This window comes from Sciurus carolinensis, chromosome X (assembly GCF_902686445.1).
Source record: "Sciurus carolinensis chromosome X, mSciCar1.2, whole genome shotgun sequence".
Classification (NCBI taxonomy): Eukaryota; Metazoa; Chordata; class Mammalia; order Rodentia; family Sciuridae; genus Sciurus; species Sciurus carolinensis.
This window is the reverse complement of record NC_062232.1, coordinates 1,488,196-1,506,761: the sequence shown is the minus strand read 5'-3', so window position 1 is coordinate 1,506,761 and position 18,566 is coordinate 1,488,196. Positions and strand designations below refer to the sequence as shown.

Here is an 18,566-nt window from a genome sequence, read left to right as displayed (position 1 = left end):
TCCCCGGGACCTAGGAGTCTGGCCCGTTGCTTTTCTTTCTTGGGATCCTGTTTCCCAGGGATTCCATACTCGCTCTGCCTCCTGGGCTAATTTGCAATGAAGGAGGTCAAAGTCCAGAGCCCAGCGGTCAGTATCCGCCCCCTCCTTGGGGCCCATTGTTACTGGGAAAGGATTTACCGGAGGTTAATGCTTGGCTGGTTCCCCTCCCTCCTCCCGGGCCACAGTGTCCCTCCGTTTCTTCCTGGAGAGCTCTCTTGTAAGAATAAGAGTCTCCCTAAGCCGTCATGATAGGCATATACCTCCGTGTCTCTGTCTGTCTCTCTGTCTGTCTGTTGGAAAAGCACAGCCTACATGGGGTTAGGCCCTCTGAAGTTTCAGGCATCCTCTGAGAGTTTTGGAGTCTGTCCCCTGAGGATAAAGAGGGTGGGACTCTGCTACCGTCTCTACGGGTTCAACGTGGAGGGAACTTTCTTATTTTGACTCATTATTATTATTATCTTCTTATTTTGGCTCAGGCTCCAACTGGTTTCGGGGAATCTCCGGGTTGGGGACAGGGGAGAAATGAGCATATGGCAGTTGACCCGGGTGACTCCATTCTGCTTTGGTTCGGGCTGTTGGGCCTGGTTCCGGAGCCCAGTGCAAAAACCAGTGGCTGCCGACAGGCTTGCGGATTCTCTCGGGCTCCGTGTGTGTCACAGGACCCTGCTTTCCACCACCCGGGTGCCAGGATCACCCTCGACAACCCCAGCCTCTGCCAGCTGGATGATCCGGCTCTCGGCCCCTTCCTCAAGAGAGCTGGTGGGCACCGTCCACTTTGCCAAACCCTTGACGTTTATTTTCTGCCTTTGGTTTTCCTCTGCAGAGACTGCACGCTGCTTCTGCTCTGGGTGTGTGTGCTCCTGAGGACCTGTGAACCCAAAGCGTCCAACGCCTCCAGGCCAAACATCCTGTTGATCTTGGCCGATGACCTGGGCATTGGGGACATTGGTTGCTATGGAAACGATACCCTGAGGTACCCTGCGGTTTGGGTGGTGCATGTTTGTGCATTTACCGGAATGATTCGTTGCAAATCTGCCTGTGGAAATGAAATGCCTTAGCCGCAGAACTCAGCACCAGAAAAGATTATTTTCCAACCGTAAAAATAGGGTCTTAGCACTTTCGCACAACACGGGAGGTGGGGCTGGGAGAGGGATTATTCCCTGGGGCTGCTGGAATAAGTGACTGGAAACAGAGGGACTTAAATCAACAGGAATCCACTCTCCCCAGCCCCAGCCCTGGAGGGCAGACGGCTGAGATCAGGGGCCACAGGGCTGAGCCCCTCCACGGGCTCCAGGAGGCTCCTTCCTGCCCCTCCAGCTCCTGGGGCTCCAGGTAGCCCTTGGCATTTCCTCAAAAAGTTAACATTGAATCACAATATGACCCAGCAAGGCCACCGCTGGCTTTGGACCCCCGAAATTTGAAAGGAGGGTATGCAAAAGATATTTGGATACCTTGTGTTCATAGAGACCCTGATCCCCAATATGACTGGGAAATAGAGCAAAAACACGTTTTAGTAGAGTGTGGGGGAGACAGGGCCAAAGTGGGGGGCAAAGAGAAGGTCTTAGTGGGGAACTTTGGAGGACAGAGGATCTGAGAGAGTGTGGGGAATTTTCTTATTTTGGCTAAATTGTGTACATGATTTAATATGGGCTTGTAAAGTCGTACTCTATTCTGAGCTCTTTACTGCCAGGATTAGCAAATCAATACACTTATACCCCAAATCCATCAGCTGCACCTTCTATCCATCCCTGTCCCAGCGGTCCCTGCATTCACCCATCTGTCCATTTTGTTATCCATGCATCAACCATTTATCTATCTACCAACCCATCCATCTATTCATCTATCCATCATTCATCCATCCACCCACCCATCCATCCATCCATCCACCCACCCATCCATCCACCCACCCATCCACCCATCCATCCACCCACCCATCCATCCATCCATCCACCCACCCATCCATCCACCCACCCATCCACCCACCCATCCATCCACCCATCCATCCATCCATCCATCCACCCATCCATCCACCCATCCATCCACCCACCCATCCATCCACCCACCCATCCATCCACCCATCCATCCACCCATTCATCCATCCATCCACCCACCCATCCATCCATCCACCCATCCATCCATCCATCCACCCATCCATCCACCCACCCATCCACCCATCCATCCACCCACCCATCCATCCACCCATCCATCCACCCATTCATCCATCCATCCACCCATCCATCCACCCATCCATCCACCCACCCATCCATCCACCCATCCATCCACCCACCCATCCATCCATCCACCCATCCATCCATCCATCCACCCATCCACCCATCCACCCACCCATCCATCCATCCACCCACCCATCCACCCATCCACCCATCCATCCACCCATCCACCCATCCATCCACCCACCCATCCATCCACCCATCCATCCATCCACCCACCCATCCATCCATCCATCCATCCATCCACCCATCCATCCACCCACCCATCCATCCACCCACCCATCCATCCACCCACCCATCCATCCATCCATCCACCCACCCATCCACCCATCCATCCACCCACCCATCCACCCATCCATCCATCCACCTACCCGTCCATCCACCCACTCATCCATCCATCCATCATCATCCATCCATCATCCATCATCCATCGACCCACCCATCCACCCACCCACCCATCATCCATCCACCAATTCATTCATCCATCCACCCATCCATCCACCCATCATCCATCCACCCATCCACCCATTATCCATCCACCAATTCATTCATCCATCCATCCATCCACCCACCCATTCATCAATCCATCATCCATCCATCATCTATCCACCCATCCGTCCACCCTCCGTCCACCCTCTGTCCACCCACCCCTCTCCGAACACACATACCCACTAAAACCTTGGCCTTCGCTGTGGTTCCGGGACAAGGTGGGCCCACAGGAGTGCACGGTCTGTAGGTACCAGCTGGGCACGTGGACAGCGCCGCGTCCAGTGTGCGGAGCCCCCTGGCTGGGAGGATGCAGAGCGGTCCTGGGGAAGACCGCGCATGGGCAGGGACCGGACGGGTGGGCCGGGGCTCGTGGGTGTCCATGGTCCAGGCAGACACGGCCCCGCCCGGGAGACTCTGGGCCAGCACCCTCGGGGCGCCTCGGTGGGCAGCTGTGGGTGTCACGCGCGTGCCTTTCGGCCTGGGCCACGGGGGGCCTTCAGAGGCCTGTCCTTATAAATGCAGTCGCCGCCCAGCTGGCTGAGAGGTTCCCAGGGCTGCTCTGTGCGCGGGCGTCCAGCCGCCGGGCAGGTTTCCAAGGCAACAGCTCCCGGAGGTCGAGTCCTCCCACCTTCCCAGGTACTTGCGCTGAGGTCCCAGACCACCGGCTTGCGATGACGTCATCGCGTTCTGGCGGGTTTTGCTGGGTCCCCCCAAGACCCGATGACGTCATCGCGTTCCTGCGGGTTTTGCTAGGTCCCCCCAGGACCCGATGACGTCATCGCGTTCTGCAGGGTTTTGCTGGGTCCCCCAGGACCCGATGACGTCATCGCGTTCCGGCGGGTTTTGCTAGGTTCCCTGAGGATCCGATGACGTCATCGCGTTCTGCCGGGTTTTGCTGGGTTCCCCAGGATCCGATGACGTCATCGCGTTCCTGCGGGTTTTGCTAGGTCCCCCCAGGACCCGATGACGTCATCGCGTTCTGCCGGGTTTTGCTGGGTCCCCCGAGGACCCGATGCACCAGAGTCAGAATTAAACGCATCGTCTTCGGGCTTCGCAGGAGGGCTTCAGTTTACAAAGGACTCCTGCTGCAAGGGTCCAGGAACAACCGAGGGGTGGAAGCGTGGGCACCTCTGGAGTTTTCGAGGCTGGGAACCCACCCAGGGATTTGGGGTCCTTTGCGGGATCATTATGGACATCGGTCATCAGTAGAACTGCCTCCGTCCCTCCCTCCGTCCCTCCCTCCCTTTTGTTTTTTGATACCAGGGATTGAACCCAGGGGCACTTAGCCACTGAGCCCCATCCCAGCCCTTTGTTATTTATTTATTTTTTTTTTTATTTTGAGACAGAATCTCACTAACTTGCTTAGGGCCTCACGAAGTTGCTGAGGCTGGCCTCCAACTTGTGATCCTCCTGCCTCAGCCTCCCGAGCCGCTGGGAGGACAGGCGTGCACCACCACACCTGGCCACCTTCTCCACCATGTGTCTGAGTTATCGTTCTGCAGAACCTGTGGACGGCCACCTCTTGGGGATCAGCACATCCCCCACGTACGGGCAGGCTGGATCGTAGGACCCTCTGCTCCACGCCCTGGGCACATGGGCATCCGGTCCTGCGTCTTGGGGGGAGGATCCCTATGCACAGGTTGCACGTCACCTCTTGTCCCCAGGGTCCCGCCGATGGCCTCAAGGTCTTGAACCACCCTCTGCTCTGCAGTGCCTGCCCTGTGCCCAAGGTCTCAGCGAGGAATGGCGCTTCCCGCTGAGCTCCCAGGGGTGCGGCCATCTGCCGTGGGAACGTTGTCCTCTAGGAGGCTCCTGGTGAGCAGCCTGACTGGGCCTCCGTTCCAGACACCGTGAAGGCTCGGCCTCCACCTCTGCCTCCTCGCGTTCTCTCTGCTGTCGCGAGGGTCAGCTCCGGGTCCATTAGGAGACCACTCCCCAGGGTAGGAAGCGGGCCACCCGGGAGGACCGCCCACTTGTCTGGGACTTGGCACCGTCACCTTGACCAGGGAGCTGCCCCAGACCTGGCCCCGGAGGGTCAGGGCCAAGGAGGGTTGGATTCTGCCCTCTGCCATACCACACGTGACTCTCACGGGGACAGTTTCTTTCACCGCGCTGGGGGGGCGGGGATCGTCCAAACTCGGGCCCCTGGGGCTGGGGCTGGAGCCTCACCTGGGGCCACTTCCCACCAGGCACCAGTCGCCACCCCAGGCCACGCGGTGGGCCACAGGCTCTGCGGACATCGCTGAGCTCTCCTGCAGGGGGAGAATGCGCCCAGGTGGGACTCGCTGGGGCAGGAGGCAGAGGTGACAGGGGGCTAGACGGGTCACGGTAGATCCGTGACACCTGGACAACAGAGGTGCAGACGGGGGAGAGCAAAGATAGCAGGCAGACGAGAGAGAGCGGGATAGGTAGATACGCAGGGTGATGGATGGGTGGATGGTAACTCAGATGCAGATGATAACGAGAGAGGGTAGGTAGAGATGTGTGGTAGGTAGATGCTGGATGACAGACGGAGAGACAGGTGGAGGGATGGACAGACGGCAGATGATTGATAGATGGATGGATAGGTGATATGATGGGTGGAAGGAAGGAGGGAAGAACAGATAGATCAATAGATAGATGGATAATATATAATAGCTGGATGGATAGATAATAGATACATAGATAGATAGACAGATGACAGCTGGGTGGACAGATGATAGACAGACTCTGTCCTGCAGGTTTTCTCTGCACTATGGCATCTGAGGCTGGAGGGTTCCTGTGCTGGGCTGTGCTGTGCACTGCAGGCTGTGGAGCAGCCTCTCTGGGCTCCACACACCAGGTGCCAGGAGCAGCCCCACCCAGGGTGTGACAGCCACCTAGACAGACAGAAGTGTTAGATGACAGATAGATAGATAGATGATTGACAGGTGATAGATATATAGATAGATAGACAGATGACAGCTGGATGGAAAGATGACAGATAGAGACTCTGTCCTGCAGGTTTTCCCTGCACTGTGGCATCTGGGCTGGGGTTCTCTGCAGTGCTGGGCTGTGCTGTGCACTGCAGGCTGTGGAGCAGCGTCTCTGGGCTCCACTTAGCTGATGCCAGGAGCAGCCCCACCCAGGGTGTGACGGCCACCTAGATAGACAGAATTGGTAGATGACAGATAGATAGTTGGCAGATAGATAGATAGAGGATAGCTGAATGGATGGATAGATACATACAAAGATGGACAGATAGGTGGATGCATGCATGGATAAATGATAGATACACAGATGACAGATGATGATGGATAGATAAGGATGGATGGGTAAGTGGGTAGATGAAACACAAAATAGATGATAGAGATAGATACATAGGTACATAGAAGACATGATGGATGGATGGATGGATGATGGATGGATGAATGAGTGGACGGATGGGTGGATGATGGATGGGTGGGTGGATGGATGGATGGGTGGATGGATGGATGGGTGGATGGATGAATGGGTGGATGATGGATGGATGGGTGGATGATGGATGGATGGATGGGTGGGTGGATGATGGATGGATGGGTGGGTGGATGATGGATGGATGGGTGGGTGGATGATGGGTGGATGAGTGGATGGGTGAATGGATGGATGGGTGGATGGATGGATGGATGGGTGGATGGATGGACGGATGGGTGGATGGGTGGGTGGATGGATGGGTGGATGATGGGTGGATGGATGGATGGGTGAATGGATGGATGGGTGGGTGGTTGGATGGGTGGGTGGATGGGTGGATGGATGGATGGGTGGATGGGTGGATGGATGGATGGGTGGATGGATGGATGGGTGGATGGGTGGATGGGTGGATGGATGGATGGGTGGATGGATGGATGGATGGATGGTGGATGGTGGGTGGATGGGTGGTTGGGTGGATGGGTGGATGGATGGGTGGATGGATGGGTGGATGGGTGGATGGATGGATGGATGGGTGGATGGATGGATGGGTGAATGGATGGATGGGTGGATGGATGGATGGATGGGTGGATGGATGGACGGATGGGTGGATGGGTGGGTGGATGGATGGGTGGATGGATGGATGGGTGGGTGGTTGGATGGGTGGGTGGATGGATGGGTGGATGGATGGATGGGTGGGTGGTTGGATGGGTGGGTGGATGGGTGGATGGATGGATGGATGGGTGGGTGGATGGATGGATGGATGGGTGGGTGATGAAATGGATGGACTGACAGACTCGTGGTGAGGCTGGGTTTCTCAGCCTTGGTCCTGTGCAGTGCAGGATGTTGAACATCATCTCTGGTCTCCACGTGCTGCTCACCAATAGCACCACAACCCCCAGGTGGGACACCCAACCTGTCTCCACACTGCTAATCGTCCCGAGGGAAGCAAACCTTTCTGCAGGGAGCCAGTTAGGACGTCAGCCCTGGACAGGTGAAGAAGCAGCTCTGAGTTTCAATGCCTTACCATCCACCCTGTGCAGCCTCGTCCAGGATGGAAGGGAGTAGATGGCTGCCTGTCATCTGAAAGCCCACGGGGGAGTTCCCTTGGGCTGCAGGGACTGAGCTCGCTGGCTTTGGGATTCGTCTCTGTACCGAGATTCCGATTCCGTTTTTGGAGGTCTGACTCCAAAGACTCGAGGCTGACCCTGCCACCTTCCCTTTGCACGGTGCACCTGGGAGGGCTGCCGTAAAGCCAGGGCGCTCCCTTTCTGGACGCCGATGGGATATTCAAACCACAAGCCCCTTGCATAGAACCCACCCCCCAAATAACAATTCTCAAGGAGCCTCTTTACTTTGCATTTGTGACCTTGGTCATCTCTTCCTTCAAACCCGACTCTGCTGGGGTCCATCTTCCTGTGTTGGGTTCCTCTTCCTCCGGATGTGACCACGGAGGTATGATGACGAGAGGTCCCCATAGCCCGTCCTTGGCGGAGAAGGTCACCTGAGCCTGCACAGCCCCCCGGCTGCCTCCAGGAGGCCCGGAGTCCAGTCAGCCCACCATCCGGCAAAAGCGCCTCACCCGGCCTGTGTGTAATCGCGCTTCGCCCCTGTGATTTATCACCTCCCGAAAGTGAACACAGAAAGGTGTTTGTGCCCGGGGTCAAGATCCGGAGTCCTGCCGTGGCCGCTCGGAGGGTGGAGGGCTGAGGAGCAGCCAGGGTGAGCGAGCGTCACTGTCCTTCCCAACCCCGGGAAGTCCCTGCCGCAAGGCAGATGCGTGCGTCCCAGGGAAGTTCCTCGCTGGCCCCCGCGTGAGCCCAGGGCGCGTCCCCTTCCTGAGTGACCTCCGTCTGGTTTGCTCAGGACCCCCAACATCGACCGGCTGGCGGAGGAGGGCGTGAGGCTCACTCAGCACCTGGCGGCCGCCCCGGTCTGCACCCCGAGCAGAGCGGCCTTTCTCACCGGGAGATACGCTCTGCGGTCAGGTGGGTGACGGACAGCGGCGACCGGCTGCATCTGGGGACCCTGGAGGGACGGGAAAAGCACCTTCCTGCTGTCCCTGCTCAGAACAGGGCACCGTACGCCCTCACCCCTCAGGACCCACAGACCCCGGGGGCGTTGAAACCCAACACGCCCTGTGATACCTGCCTCTCATCCCAGCGGCTCAGGAGGCTGAGGCAGGAGGATGGCGAGTTCAAAGCCAGCCTCGGCAACTCGGCGCTAAGCAACTCTAAATAAAAAATAAAAAGAATGCGGCTCAGTGCTCGAACCTCTCCGGGCTGGTCACCAGGCGAGTGGCTTCTGTGGCCGTCCGTGTTTGCAGGTAGCTAGGCGCATCCTCCAGGGTGACCTAGATAACCCCTAGCTGGCCCGGAACACCTAGCACGGTGCAGGCGCTGTGGGAACCCTCCTGAGAGCCCATGGCTCGGGGCACAATGACCAGAGACCACAGTCCGGCAGGTTTGTGCAGGAGAAAGGGTCTCGCCTTCAGATACTCCCGTGCTCGGACTCTGGTCTCATCTAGTTGCCAGGCAGGGGCCCTGCACAGGGTGTGCAGAGAGCCTTCCTGGGCCACCACCTGGCGTTGGTGGATGAGAAGCAGGTTAATGGTGGACAGACGGACGGAGAGATCGTAGACGATGCCGTAGAGGACAGATAATGATGCCCTAGATGGATGAGCAGGTGTTGATGATGATCGATAGATATCAATCCTGTCAATAGATACAGAGGGAGAGATGATGACTACCGACAGGTGGTAGAGGTATGTACAGGTGAGAGGTGACAGATAAATGATGTGCACACGGGATAGATGCTACGGAATGACAGGTGGTAGGTGATGACAGATGGGTGGTAGAGGGGATGAATAGAGAAGGAGAAGGATGGGTTGACAGACACACAGAAGGGATGGATGATAGGTAGGTAGGCAGAGAGAATGGACGGAAGGAAGGATGGACGCATGGATGGATAGATAGATTGGATGGATGGATGGATGAATGGATGGATGGACGGATGGATGGATGGATGGATAGATAGAATGGATGATAGATGGATGGAAGGAAGGAAGGATGGGTGGATGGATGGATAGAATGAATAGATGGGTGGGTGGATGGAAGGAAGGATGGGTGGATAGATTGGATGGATGGATGGATAGAATGGATAGAAGAACAGATGGATGGATTGGATGGATGGATAGAATGGATGGAAGGAAGGATGGGTGGATAGATTGGATGGATGGATGGATGGATGGATGATTGGATGGATGGATGGGTGGATGGATGGATGATTGGATGGATGGATGGGTGGATGGATGGATGATTGGATGGATGGATGGGTGGATGGATGGATGATTGGATGGATGGATGGATGGATGGATGATTGGATGGGTGGATGGATGGATGGATGGATGATAGGATGGATGGATGGATGGATGGACAGACAGATGGATGGATGGATGGATGGATGGATGGATGATTGGATGGATGGATGGATGGATGGATGGATGGATGATAGGATGGATGGATGGATGGACAGACAGATGGATGGATGGATGGATGATAGGATGGATGGATGGATGGATGGATAGATGAATGGACAGATGGATGAATGGATGGTTGGATGGGGGGACAGATGGATAGATGTCTAGATATAGATAGGATGGAAGGATGGATGGGTGGAAGGAAGGATAGATAGGATAGATATAAGGATGGATGGATTAGATACAAGAAGGCATAGATGGATGGATGGATGCTAGGCAGGGTCCCATGACAGACAGGTATGTCCAACTTCCGCAGCTGGCGTCGGGCGGCATGGTGCTCCGTGGTGACGTCATGCTGTGCACTACGGCACATTTACCCACCTCTCTGCTCGGCACCCGCCCCATACCCAGGGCTCCCCATCCCGCCCCATCCCGCCCTCCCGAGTGGTGACTCAGAACCCCACCTGGTGTGCCCGGGTGCACGGACTCCCCGGGCTGAGGACCCACGTCCAGCCAAGGGAACGTGACCCGCTCTGGCCTCCGCCCACAGGAATGGAGGAGAGCGCCGGATTCCGCGTGCTCTACTGGAACGCGGGCTCGGGCGGGCTCCCTGCCAACGAAACCACGTTCGCGAGGATCCTGAAGCAGCAAGGCTACGCCACCGGCCTCATAGGTATGCCGACGCCTCATTCCCTCCCCACCCGGTTGTCGGGGCCGTTTTCCTCCGAGAGAGAAAAGCCCCGCATCCCACGTGTTGCCTGGCCTGTCTGACCCTCTGGGATGTTTTCCAGTTCTGAAATTACTTTCACTGAAGATGTCTGGGGGTTCTTTTTTTTTATAAACTCAAAACATACATTGTCCTCTCTCCTTCTCAGACACGTCAATCTTCTGCCCCAAGTTGTCAGCAAGCTCCTAAGAGCTGGGATCCAGCGCCTGTAATCCCAGAGGCTCGGGAGGCTGAGGCATGAGGATTGTAAGGTGGAGGCCAGCCTCAGACACTCAGTGAGGCTCTAAGCCACTTAGCGACCCTGTCTCAAAATTAAAAAAGAAAGAAATTATATAGGACTGGGGATGCGGCTCAGTGGTTAAGCACCCCTGGGTTTAAAAAAAAAAAAAAAAAAAAAAAAAAAAAAATTCTCAAGACAAGCAATTTCCTAAAAGCACTTGGCACCCCAGACCGGTGGGTTCTGCATCCGCAGATTCAACCGGCCCTAGAGGGAAAATCTTCATTTTTAAAACTGCATCCGTCTCGAACATGCAAAAGGCGGTCCTTACTCCCTAAACTGTTGGATAGAACAACTGTTTACACCACGTGCACGCTGCCTGTGGGATCCCGAGTCTTCAAGAGACGATCTGAAGTACCGGGAGGGAGAGGAGGGGGTCTTTGCAAACACTGAGCTGGGGCTGTTCCCTTGGATTTGGGATCCTCTGAAGACAAGTGGAGCTAATGCCCCACAGCTACCAAGGAGCCACCGCACAGCCGGTCTTCACCCCATCCCAGTTATTGCTTTCCTCTTAAAGAAAGAAGGGCTGCCTGGGAGGCCGAGGCAGGAGGATCGGGAGTTCAAAGCCAGCCTCAGCCAAAGCGAGGCCCCGAGGAACTCAGTGAGACCCTGTCTCTCAATAAAACGCAAAATAGGGCTGGGGAGGTGGCTCAGGGGTCCCTGAGTTCAATCCCGGTACCAAAACAGAAAAAAAAGAATAGGAAGATAATGCGAGTCCCCGGTGGATATGCGCCTGCGCGGAGGGCTGACCCTCCTCAGGCGGCACGGAGCGGGGTGCCCTCGGGCATTTCCGACTTGTTGATTTCTGGAATTTTCCATCGCGGCTTTTCACACTTGGGTCGACCAAGGTAACTACAACCTCAGAAAGTAAAACGCTAGGTCCGCGGGAGCTAGTGTCTTGGTGTTGGAAATGAATTCAGCGGGGCAGTTCCCGTTACCAAGTGGTCCTCTTTCAGTCATAAATACATATTATATATATATATATATATATATAATTATTAGATATAATATTATTTAACTTTATAATTTAATTCAATTAATTTATTTAATTATATATTTTTATTAACTTAATTTATTTATAATTTATTCAATTAATTTATTCAATTATATATTTTTATTAATTTATAATTTAATTCAATTAATTTAACTTACTTATATTTTTATCTATTTTATATCTTAATTATATGTATTTTATATAATACGTATCATATATCTTTATATATCAATATGCAACAGATGCATATGCCGATCAATATCGAATCTGATGTATAGACATAGATTTGCATATTTGTGTGCATAGACATAATTTGCATATTCATTTGCATATGTCTGCACATGTATCTGGATGTGCTGCTTCGAAGTTATCGCAGAGCAGAAGCGCCCTAACGCTGCAAGCTTGTATGGCAAGCCCTCATCACTTTGCGATGATCTTGACGTTTGAAGCATTCATTGCCATGCACGGAATATAACGGGTGCATTTCAGAACTCCCGGCGGGAGAGACTCAGCAAGTCAAGGGTCGTGTCTTTTCTCGCCTACGGGGACGCTGGAGAGGAAAAGGAGAAGGAACGGGGAGGGGATCTTGTGAAAGTCCAAGGCAGAGCGGAAGAGGACGCAGGGGCCCCGGTGTGGGAGGAGGGGAGGGAAAGGGGAAATACCGGGGAATCGTATGCCTCGAACTGCTTTGTTCTCGCGGGTGTATGTGGGAGTCTGTAACCAGGAATCCCACCCTTACCCACAAGTATAAGGCACCCAGGAAAAATGTGGAAAAACGACAAGTCCTAGCTGGGCACGGGATGGCACACGCCTGTCAGCCCAGCAGCTCAGGAGGCTGAGGCAGGAGGATTGTGAATTGGAGGCCAACCTGAGCAAAAGCAAGGCCCTAAGCAACTCAGTGAGACCCTGTCTCTAAATAGAAACAAAATAGGGCTGGAGAGGTGGCTCAGGGGTCAAGGGCCCCTGAGTTCAATCCCTGATACCCGCCTCTCCCCACCAAAAAATATAAACCAACTCATGACGTGAGGTCCACTCCTGGCCTCTGCTGATTTCCAGTCTGCGCTTTCTGGGTTTCTTTCCCATTAGGTCGGATTGTTCCGCCTTGTGGTCTGTGCGCGCGCCCCGAGGCCCGTGCGCGCACCCCGAGGCCCGTGCGCGTGCGCGGCTTGGCTGACCACCCCTGCCTCCGGCCTCCGCAGGTAAATGGCACCAGGGCTTGAACTGCGCGTCCCGCGGGGACCACTGCCACCACCCGCTGGCCCACGGGTTCGACTACTTCTACGGGATGCCCTTCACCTTGATCCCTGAGTGCGACCCGCACAGGCGCCCCCAGATGGACGTCCTCGCGGGCTCCACGGTGAGACGCTACCTCTCCGCGCTGGCCCTGGGGGTCCTGAGCCTGGCCGCGGCCCAGCGCTGTGGCCTCCTCTCGGTTCCCTGGAGGGCCGTCGGGGGCGCGGCCGGCCTCGCCTTCCTGGTCCTCGCCTCCTGGTTCTTCTGCTACGGGTTCATTCGCCGCTGGAACTGCATCCTCATGAGAAACCACGAGGTCACCCAGCAGCCCATGGATCTGGAAAGAACCACCGGCCGGATGCTCCAGGAGGCCGTGGCCTACATCCAAAGGTGAGGACGCTCTGCGCCTGGGGGACCAGGCTCGGAGTCTCGGGAGCTACCCGGGATCCCAAAGCCGCAGGTGGATTTGAAAGGTTCAACCCCGCAGGGTGGCGGTGGCCACATGCCCATCATCCCAGTGGCTGGGGAGGCTGAAGCAGGAGGATCGCAAGTTGGAGGCCAGCCCGCAGCAAGTTAGTGAGATCCTGTCTCTAAATCAAATATTAAAAAGGGCTGGGGGTGAGGCTCAGTGGTTAAGCACCCCTGGGTTCCATCCCTGGTACTGAGAAAGAGAGGTCCACCTCTTCATATGAGCTGGTTTCCCACACCAGGGTCTCTGGGTTGACTGGGTGCACCAGAAAGCGTGGTGTACGGTGGTGTGGGTTGTGCGTGACCGACTGCTTCCGACAGCCAGTGGATGCCGGAAGCCACACACAGCGCTCCATCACTCACATATATATATATGCATATTTTTTTCTATGCACACAGACCTGTGATGACGTTTGATTTATAAATAGGCCCCAGTCAGAAATTAGCAGCACCTAATGATGAAATAAAGTAATTCTGACAATATTCTGTAATACGCGTAGTGTAGCTGGGTGTTCTCTCTCTCTCTCTCTCTCTCTCAGTATCTTGCTATTCTCTACTGACCATGGATGTTGTTTGACTCAGATAAAAATGTTCCTGTGACCAAAAGACCTGATGGGAATGATTTTAGAGGAGGAAAAGTTTATCTGAGACTCATAGTTTCAGAGGTTCAGTCCATGGTGGGCCGACTCCCTGGCTCTGGTCCAAGGTGAGGCAGAACAAAATGGCGGAAGGGCCTGGAGGAGGAGAGCAGCTCCAGGAAGCAGAGAGAGCTCTGCTCACCAGGAAGCAGAGAGAGCTCTGCTCATCAGGGACAGGATATAAACCCCAAGGAGCCAGGGACAGGATATAGTCCCCAGGGAGCCAGGGACAGGACATAGTCCCCAAGTAGCCAGGGACAGGATATAGTCCCCATGGAGCCAGGGACAGGATATAGTCCCCATGGAGCCAGGGACAGGATATAGTCCCCAAGGAGCCAGGGACAGGATATAGGCCCCAAGGAGCCGGGGACAGGATTTGGTCCCCAGGGAGCCAAGGACAGGACATAGTCCCCAAGGAGCCAGGGACAGGATGTAGTCCCCATGGAGCCAGGGACAGGATATAGTCCCCAAGGACCCAGGGACAGAATATAGTCCCCAAGGAGCCAGGGACAGGATATAGTCCCCATGGAGCCAGGGACAGGATATAGTCCCCAAGGACCCAGGGACAGAATATAGTCCCCAAGGAGCCAGGGACAGGATATAGTCCCCAGGGAGCCAGGGACAGGATATAGTCCCCAAGGACCCAGGGACAGGATATAGTCCCCAGGGAGCCAGGGACAGGACATAGTCCCCAAGTAGCCAGGGACAGGATATAGTCCCCAAGGAGCCAGGGACAGGATATAGTCCCCAGGGAGCCAGGGACAGGATATAGTCCCCAAGGAGCCAGGCACAGGATATAGTCCCCAAGGAGCCAGGCACAGGATATAGTCCCCAAGGAGCCAGGGACAGGATGTAGTCCCCAGGGAGCCAGAGACAGAATATAGGCCCCAAGGAGCCGGGGACAGGATATAGTCCCCAGGAAGCCGGGGACAGGATATAGTCCCCAGGGAGCCAGGGACAGGATATAGTCCGCATGGAGCCAGGGACAGGATGTAGTCCCCAAGGAGCCAGGGACAGAATGTAGTCCCCAAGGAGCCAGGGACAGGATGTAGTCCCCAAGGAGCCAGGGACAGGATGTAGTCCCCAAGGAGCCAGGGACAGGCTATAGTCCCCAAGGGATGTCCCCAGTGACCCAGTTCCTCCAGCCACACCCACCTGCCTTGAGTCACCACCTGGTTTATTTTGGCTCATAGTCTCAGAGATTCAGTCCATGGTGGGCCGACTCCATGGCTCTGGCCCAAGGTGAGGCAGAACAAGATGGCGGAAGGGCCTGGAGGAGGAGAGCAGCTCAGGACGTGGCACCAGGAAGCAGAGAGAGCTCTGCTCACCAGGGACCAGATATAAACCCCATGAAGCCAGAGACAGGATCTAGTCCCCAAGGAGCCAGGGACAGGATATAGTCCCCAAGGAGCCAGGGACAGGATATAGTCCCCAAGGAGCCAGGGACAGGATCTAGTCCCCAAGGAGCCAGGGACAGGATATAGTCCCCAAGGAGCCAGGGACAGGATATAGTCCCCAAGGAGCCAGGGACAGGATATAGTCCCCAAGGAGCCAGGGACAGGATATAGTCCCCAAGGAGCCAGGGACAGGATATAGTCCCCAAGGAGCCAGGGACAGGATATAGTCCCCAAGGAGCCAGGGACAGGATATAGTCCCCAAGGAGCCAGGGACAGGATATAGTCCCCAAGGAGCCAGGGACAGGATATAGTCCCCAAGGAGCCAGGGACAGGATATAGTCCCCAGGGAGCCAGGGACAGGATAGAGTCCCCAAGGAGCCAGGGACAGGATAGAGTCCCCAAGGAGCCAGGGACAGGATATAGTCCCCAAGGCGTGTCCGCAGTGACCACCTCCTCCAGGCACCCCCACCTGCCTCTGGTCACCACCCATTGGTCCACTCAGGTGGATCCATCCAGTGACCAGGTTACGCAGCATGATCACTCCTCCTCTGAACCCTCTTGCTTTGTCTCCCGCACGAGCTCTGGGCACAGCTCCTGGTGAGACCGTAAGGACGGCCCAGGTCACTGGGCAGCAGATTGGCGGTCCGCTGCGGATGTCATCATCCCGTCCGTGACGCAAGCGACGCTCCTCTTTCAGAAACAAGGACAGGCCCTTCCTCCTCTTTGTGTCCCTGCTGCACGTGCACACCCCTCTCCCGACGACCAAAGCCTTCCTGGGCAGAAGCCGCCACGGCCTGTACGGGGACAACGTGGAGGAGATGGACTGGCTTGTGGGTAAGTGCAGGGCACCAGGGCGTTGCTTTCCGTGGCCGGGTGAGGACCATCCATCCCTCTCTGGACCCAGATTGTCAGGACGTGGAGAAGAAGAGTCCCGGGTGCCTCGTTGGTGGGAATGACGGTGAGCACGGGCATTTTGGAAAATGAGACTGATGTTCCCAAGAAACGTAAAACAGAATGAGCGTTCGATCCAGCGATCCCTCCACGGCATTCGTACCCGAGGGGAAGGAGATCGTAGAGGAAGAGACGGCTGCTCTCGGTAGCACCGTTTGCGATGACCACAGCATAGAATCCACCCAGGAGACCCTTTGTGGGTGAATCCATAAAGAAACTGAGCTGTGTTGGCACCGTGGAATACTATTCGGCCATGAAAAAGGATGGTTTCCTGTCATTTGTGAACGAAGTGCATTATGTTCAGCGAGATTAAGCCGGAAACAATAAGACAGATACTGCGTGAACTCACTCAGTTACAGGAGGTTGAAAAGAAAAAGAAGTTGACTTCACGGGAGTAGAGTCGGGGGTCTAGTAGAGACTGCGGAGGGAGGGGAAGGGAGAGATGGGGAGAGGTTGGTCCCCGGACACAGTGTTCATGTGTTCACCTGCTCTGTTGCACAGGGGGTGTGAATGCAAACAGCTAGGGATGGTTTTGAGTGTTCTCAGCTGAAAGACGAGATCAATGTTCGAAGTGCTTGAAATGCAGATTAACCTGAATGGATCATTAATCCTGGTAGATGGATATCAAATTATCACAGTCTACCCCTAAATATCCACACATATGTGCCTTTTTCTTTATACTGGGTGTTGAGCCCAGGGGTGCTCTTCCACTGACCCACATCCCCAGCCCTTTATTATTATTATTATTATTTTTTAATTTTGAGACAAGATCTTGCCAAGTTGCTGAGGCTGGCCTCTATCTTGTGATCCTCCTGCCTCAGCCTCCTGAGCCCCTGGGATTACAGGCATGCACAATGGCACCTGGCTCATTTTTTTCTTTTTAAAGACAAAAAGACCAAGAATAGGGGGTGTGTTGGGAATATTGATTATTGGTAGGAAGGACCACTGGTCCCCAGGGATGGAGCCATTGCTGGGTCGGCAGGTGTCCCCTGCTCAGCTGAGGGTGGCCACCATATGCAGGAGCCTGTAGGTGCTCATTGCATTTTCCCGCCACCGGGTCACCCCCTCATGCCCTCATTACGGGCTCGCAGCCCCACAGGCACAGCACATTCAAAACCAGGTCTGCAGGCGACGTCCTGGGAATTTCTGGGCGAGTCTCCTGGGTTTCGTGGTGATACTGGGCCAAGCAGACCTGGGCACCAGGGTCTCAGCGCTGTGACCACACGTGTCCCCGTGAGCTCCGGGTGGGGTGCTCTTTCTGTGACCGCGCAGAACGAGGTGGCTTGCTCAGAAAAGGGACATGTGCCCCAGTGGCTGAGACCCCAGTGGGCGCTCACCCGACACCTTCCACTTTTGGCAAAGGTAAGATTCTCGATGCCCTTGAAGAGAATGGCCTGAGGAACTCGACCTTCACCTACTTCGCCTCGGACCACGGGGGCTCTTTGGAGGCCAGAGACGAGCGCCAGCAGCTGGGGGGGTGGAACGGAATCTACAGAGGTGAGGGGCCTGCCGGGGCGAGGGGAGGGGGCGGTGAGCCGGAGGACCCCACCCGGAAGCTCCCAGAGCAAGCAGGACTGGAAGAGGAGGAGAGGAGGAGGAGAGGAGGAGGAGGAGGAGATGGAGGAGGAGATGGAGGAGGAGAGGAGGAGGAGGAGGAGGAGATGGAGGAGGAGATGGAGGAGGAGAGGAGGAGGAGGAGGAGGAGATGGAGGAGATAGAGGAGGAGATGGAGATGGAGGAGATGGAGATGGAGGAGATGGAGGAGGAGATGGAGGAGATGGAGGAGGAGGAGGAGGAGAGGAGATGGAGGAGGAGGAGGAGGAGGAGAGGAGGAGATGGAGGAGGAGGAGGAGGAGGAGGAGAGGAGGAGGAGATGGAGGAGGAGGAGGAGATGGAGGAGGAGGAGGAGGAGGAGGAGGAGATGGAGGAGGAGGAGGAGATGGAGGAGGAGATGGAGGAGGAGATGGAGGAGGAGGAGGAGGAGATGGAGGAGGAGATGGAGGAGGAGGAGGAGGAGGAGGAGGAGGAGGAGATGGAGGAGGAGGAGGAGATGGAGGAGGAGGAGGAGGAGGAGGAGGAGATGGAGGAGGAGGAGGAGATGGAGGAGGAGATGGAGGAGGAGATGGAGGAGGAGGAGGAGGAGATGGAGGAGGAGGAGGAGATGGAGGAGGAGATGGAGGAGGAGGAGGAGGAGATGGAGGAGGAGATGGAGGAGGAGATGGAGGAGGAGGAGGAGAAGATG

The 18,566-nt window shown here is 55.6% G+C and overlaps 1 protein-coding gene across 1 annotated transcript in view; it reads left to right on the top strand.

Annotated features, from left to right (window-relative positions):
* LOC124972253 (arylsulfatase D-like) overlaps positions 1 to 18,566 on the top strand; it is a 33,608-nt gene that overhangs the window by 2,637 nt on the left and 12,405 nt on the right. Inside the window, exons 2-7 of the mRNA XM_047536525.1 lie at positions 863 to 1,012; positions 8,028 to 8,149; positions 10,190 to 10,312; positions 12,837 to 13,260; positions 16,071 to 16,207; positions 17,687 to 17,821. Coding sequence (XP_047392481.1) covers positions 863 to 1,012; positions 8,028 to 8,149; positions 10,190 to 10,312; positions 12,837 to 13,260; positions 16,071 to 16,207; positions 17,687 to 17,821 — 1,091 coding nt within the window. The remainder of the gene's footprint in view (positions 1 to 862; positions 1,013 to 8,027; positions 8,150 to 10,189; positions 10,313 to 12,836; positions 13,261 to 16,070; positions 16,208 to 17,686; positions 17,822 to 18,566) is intronic.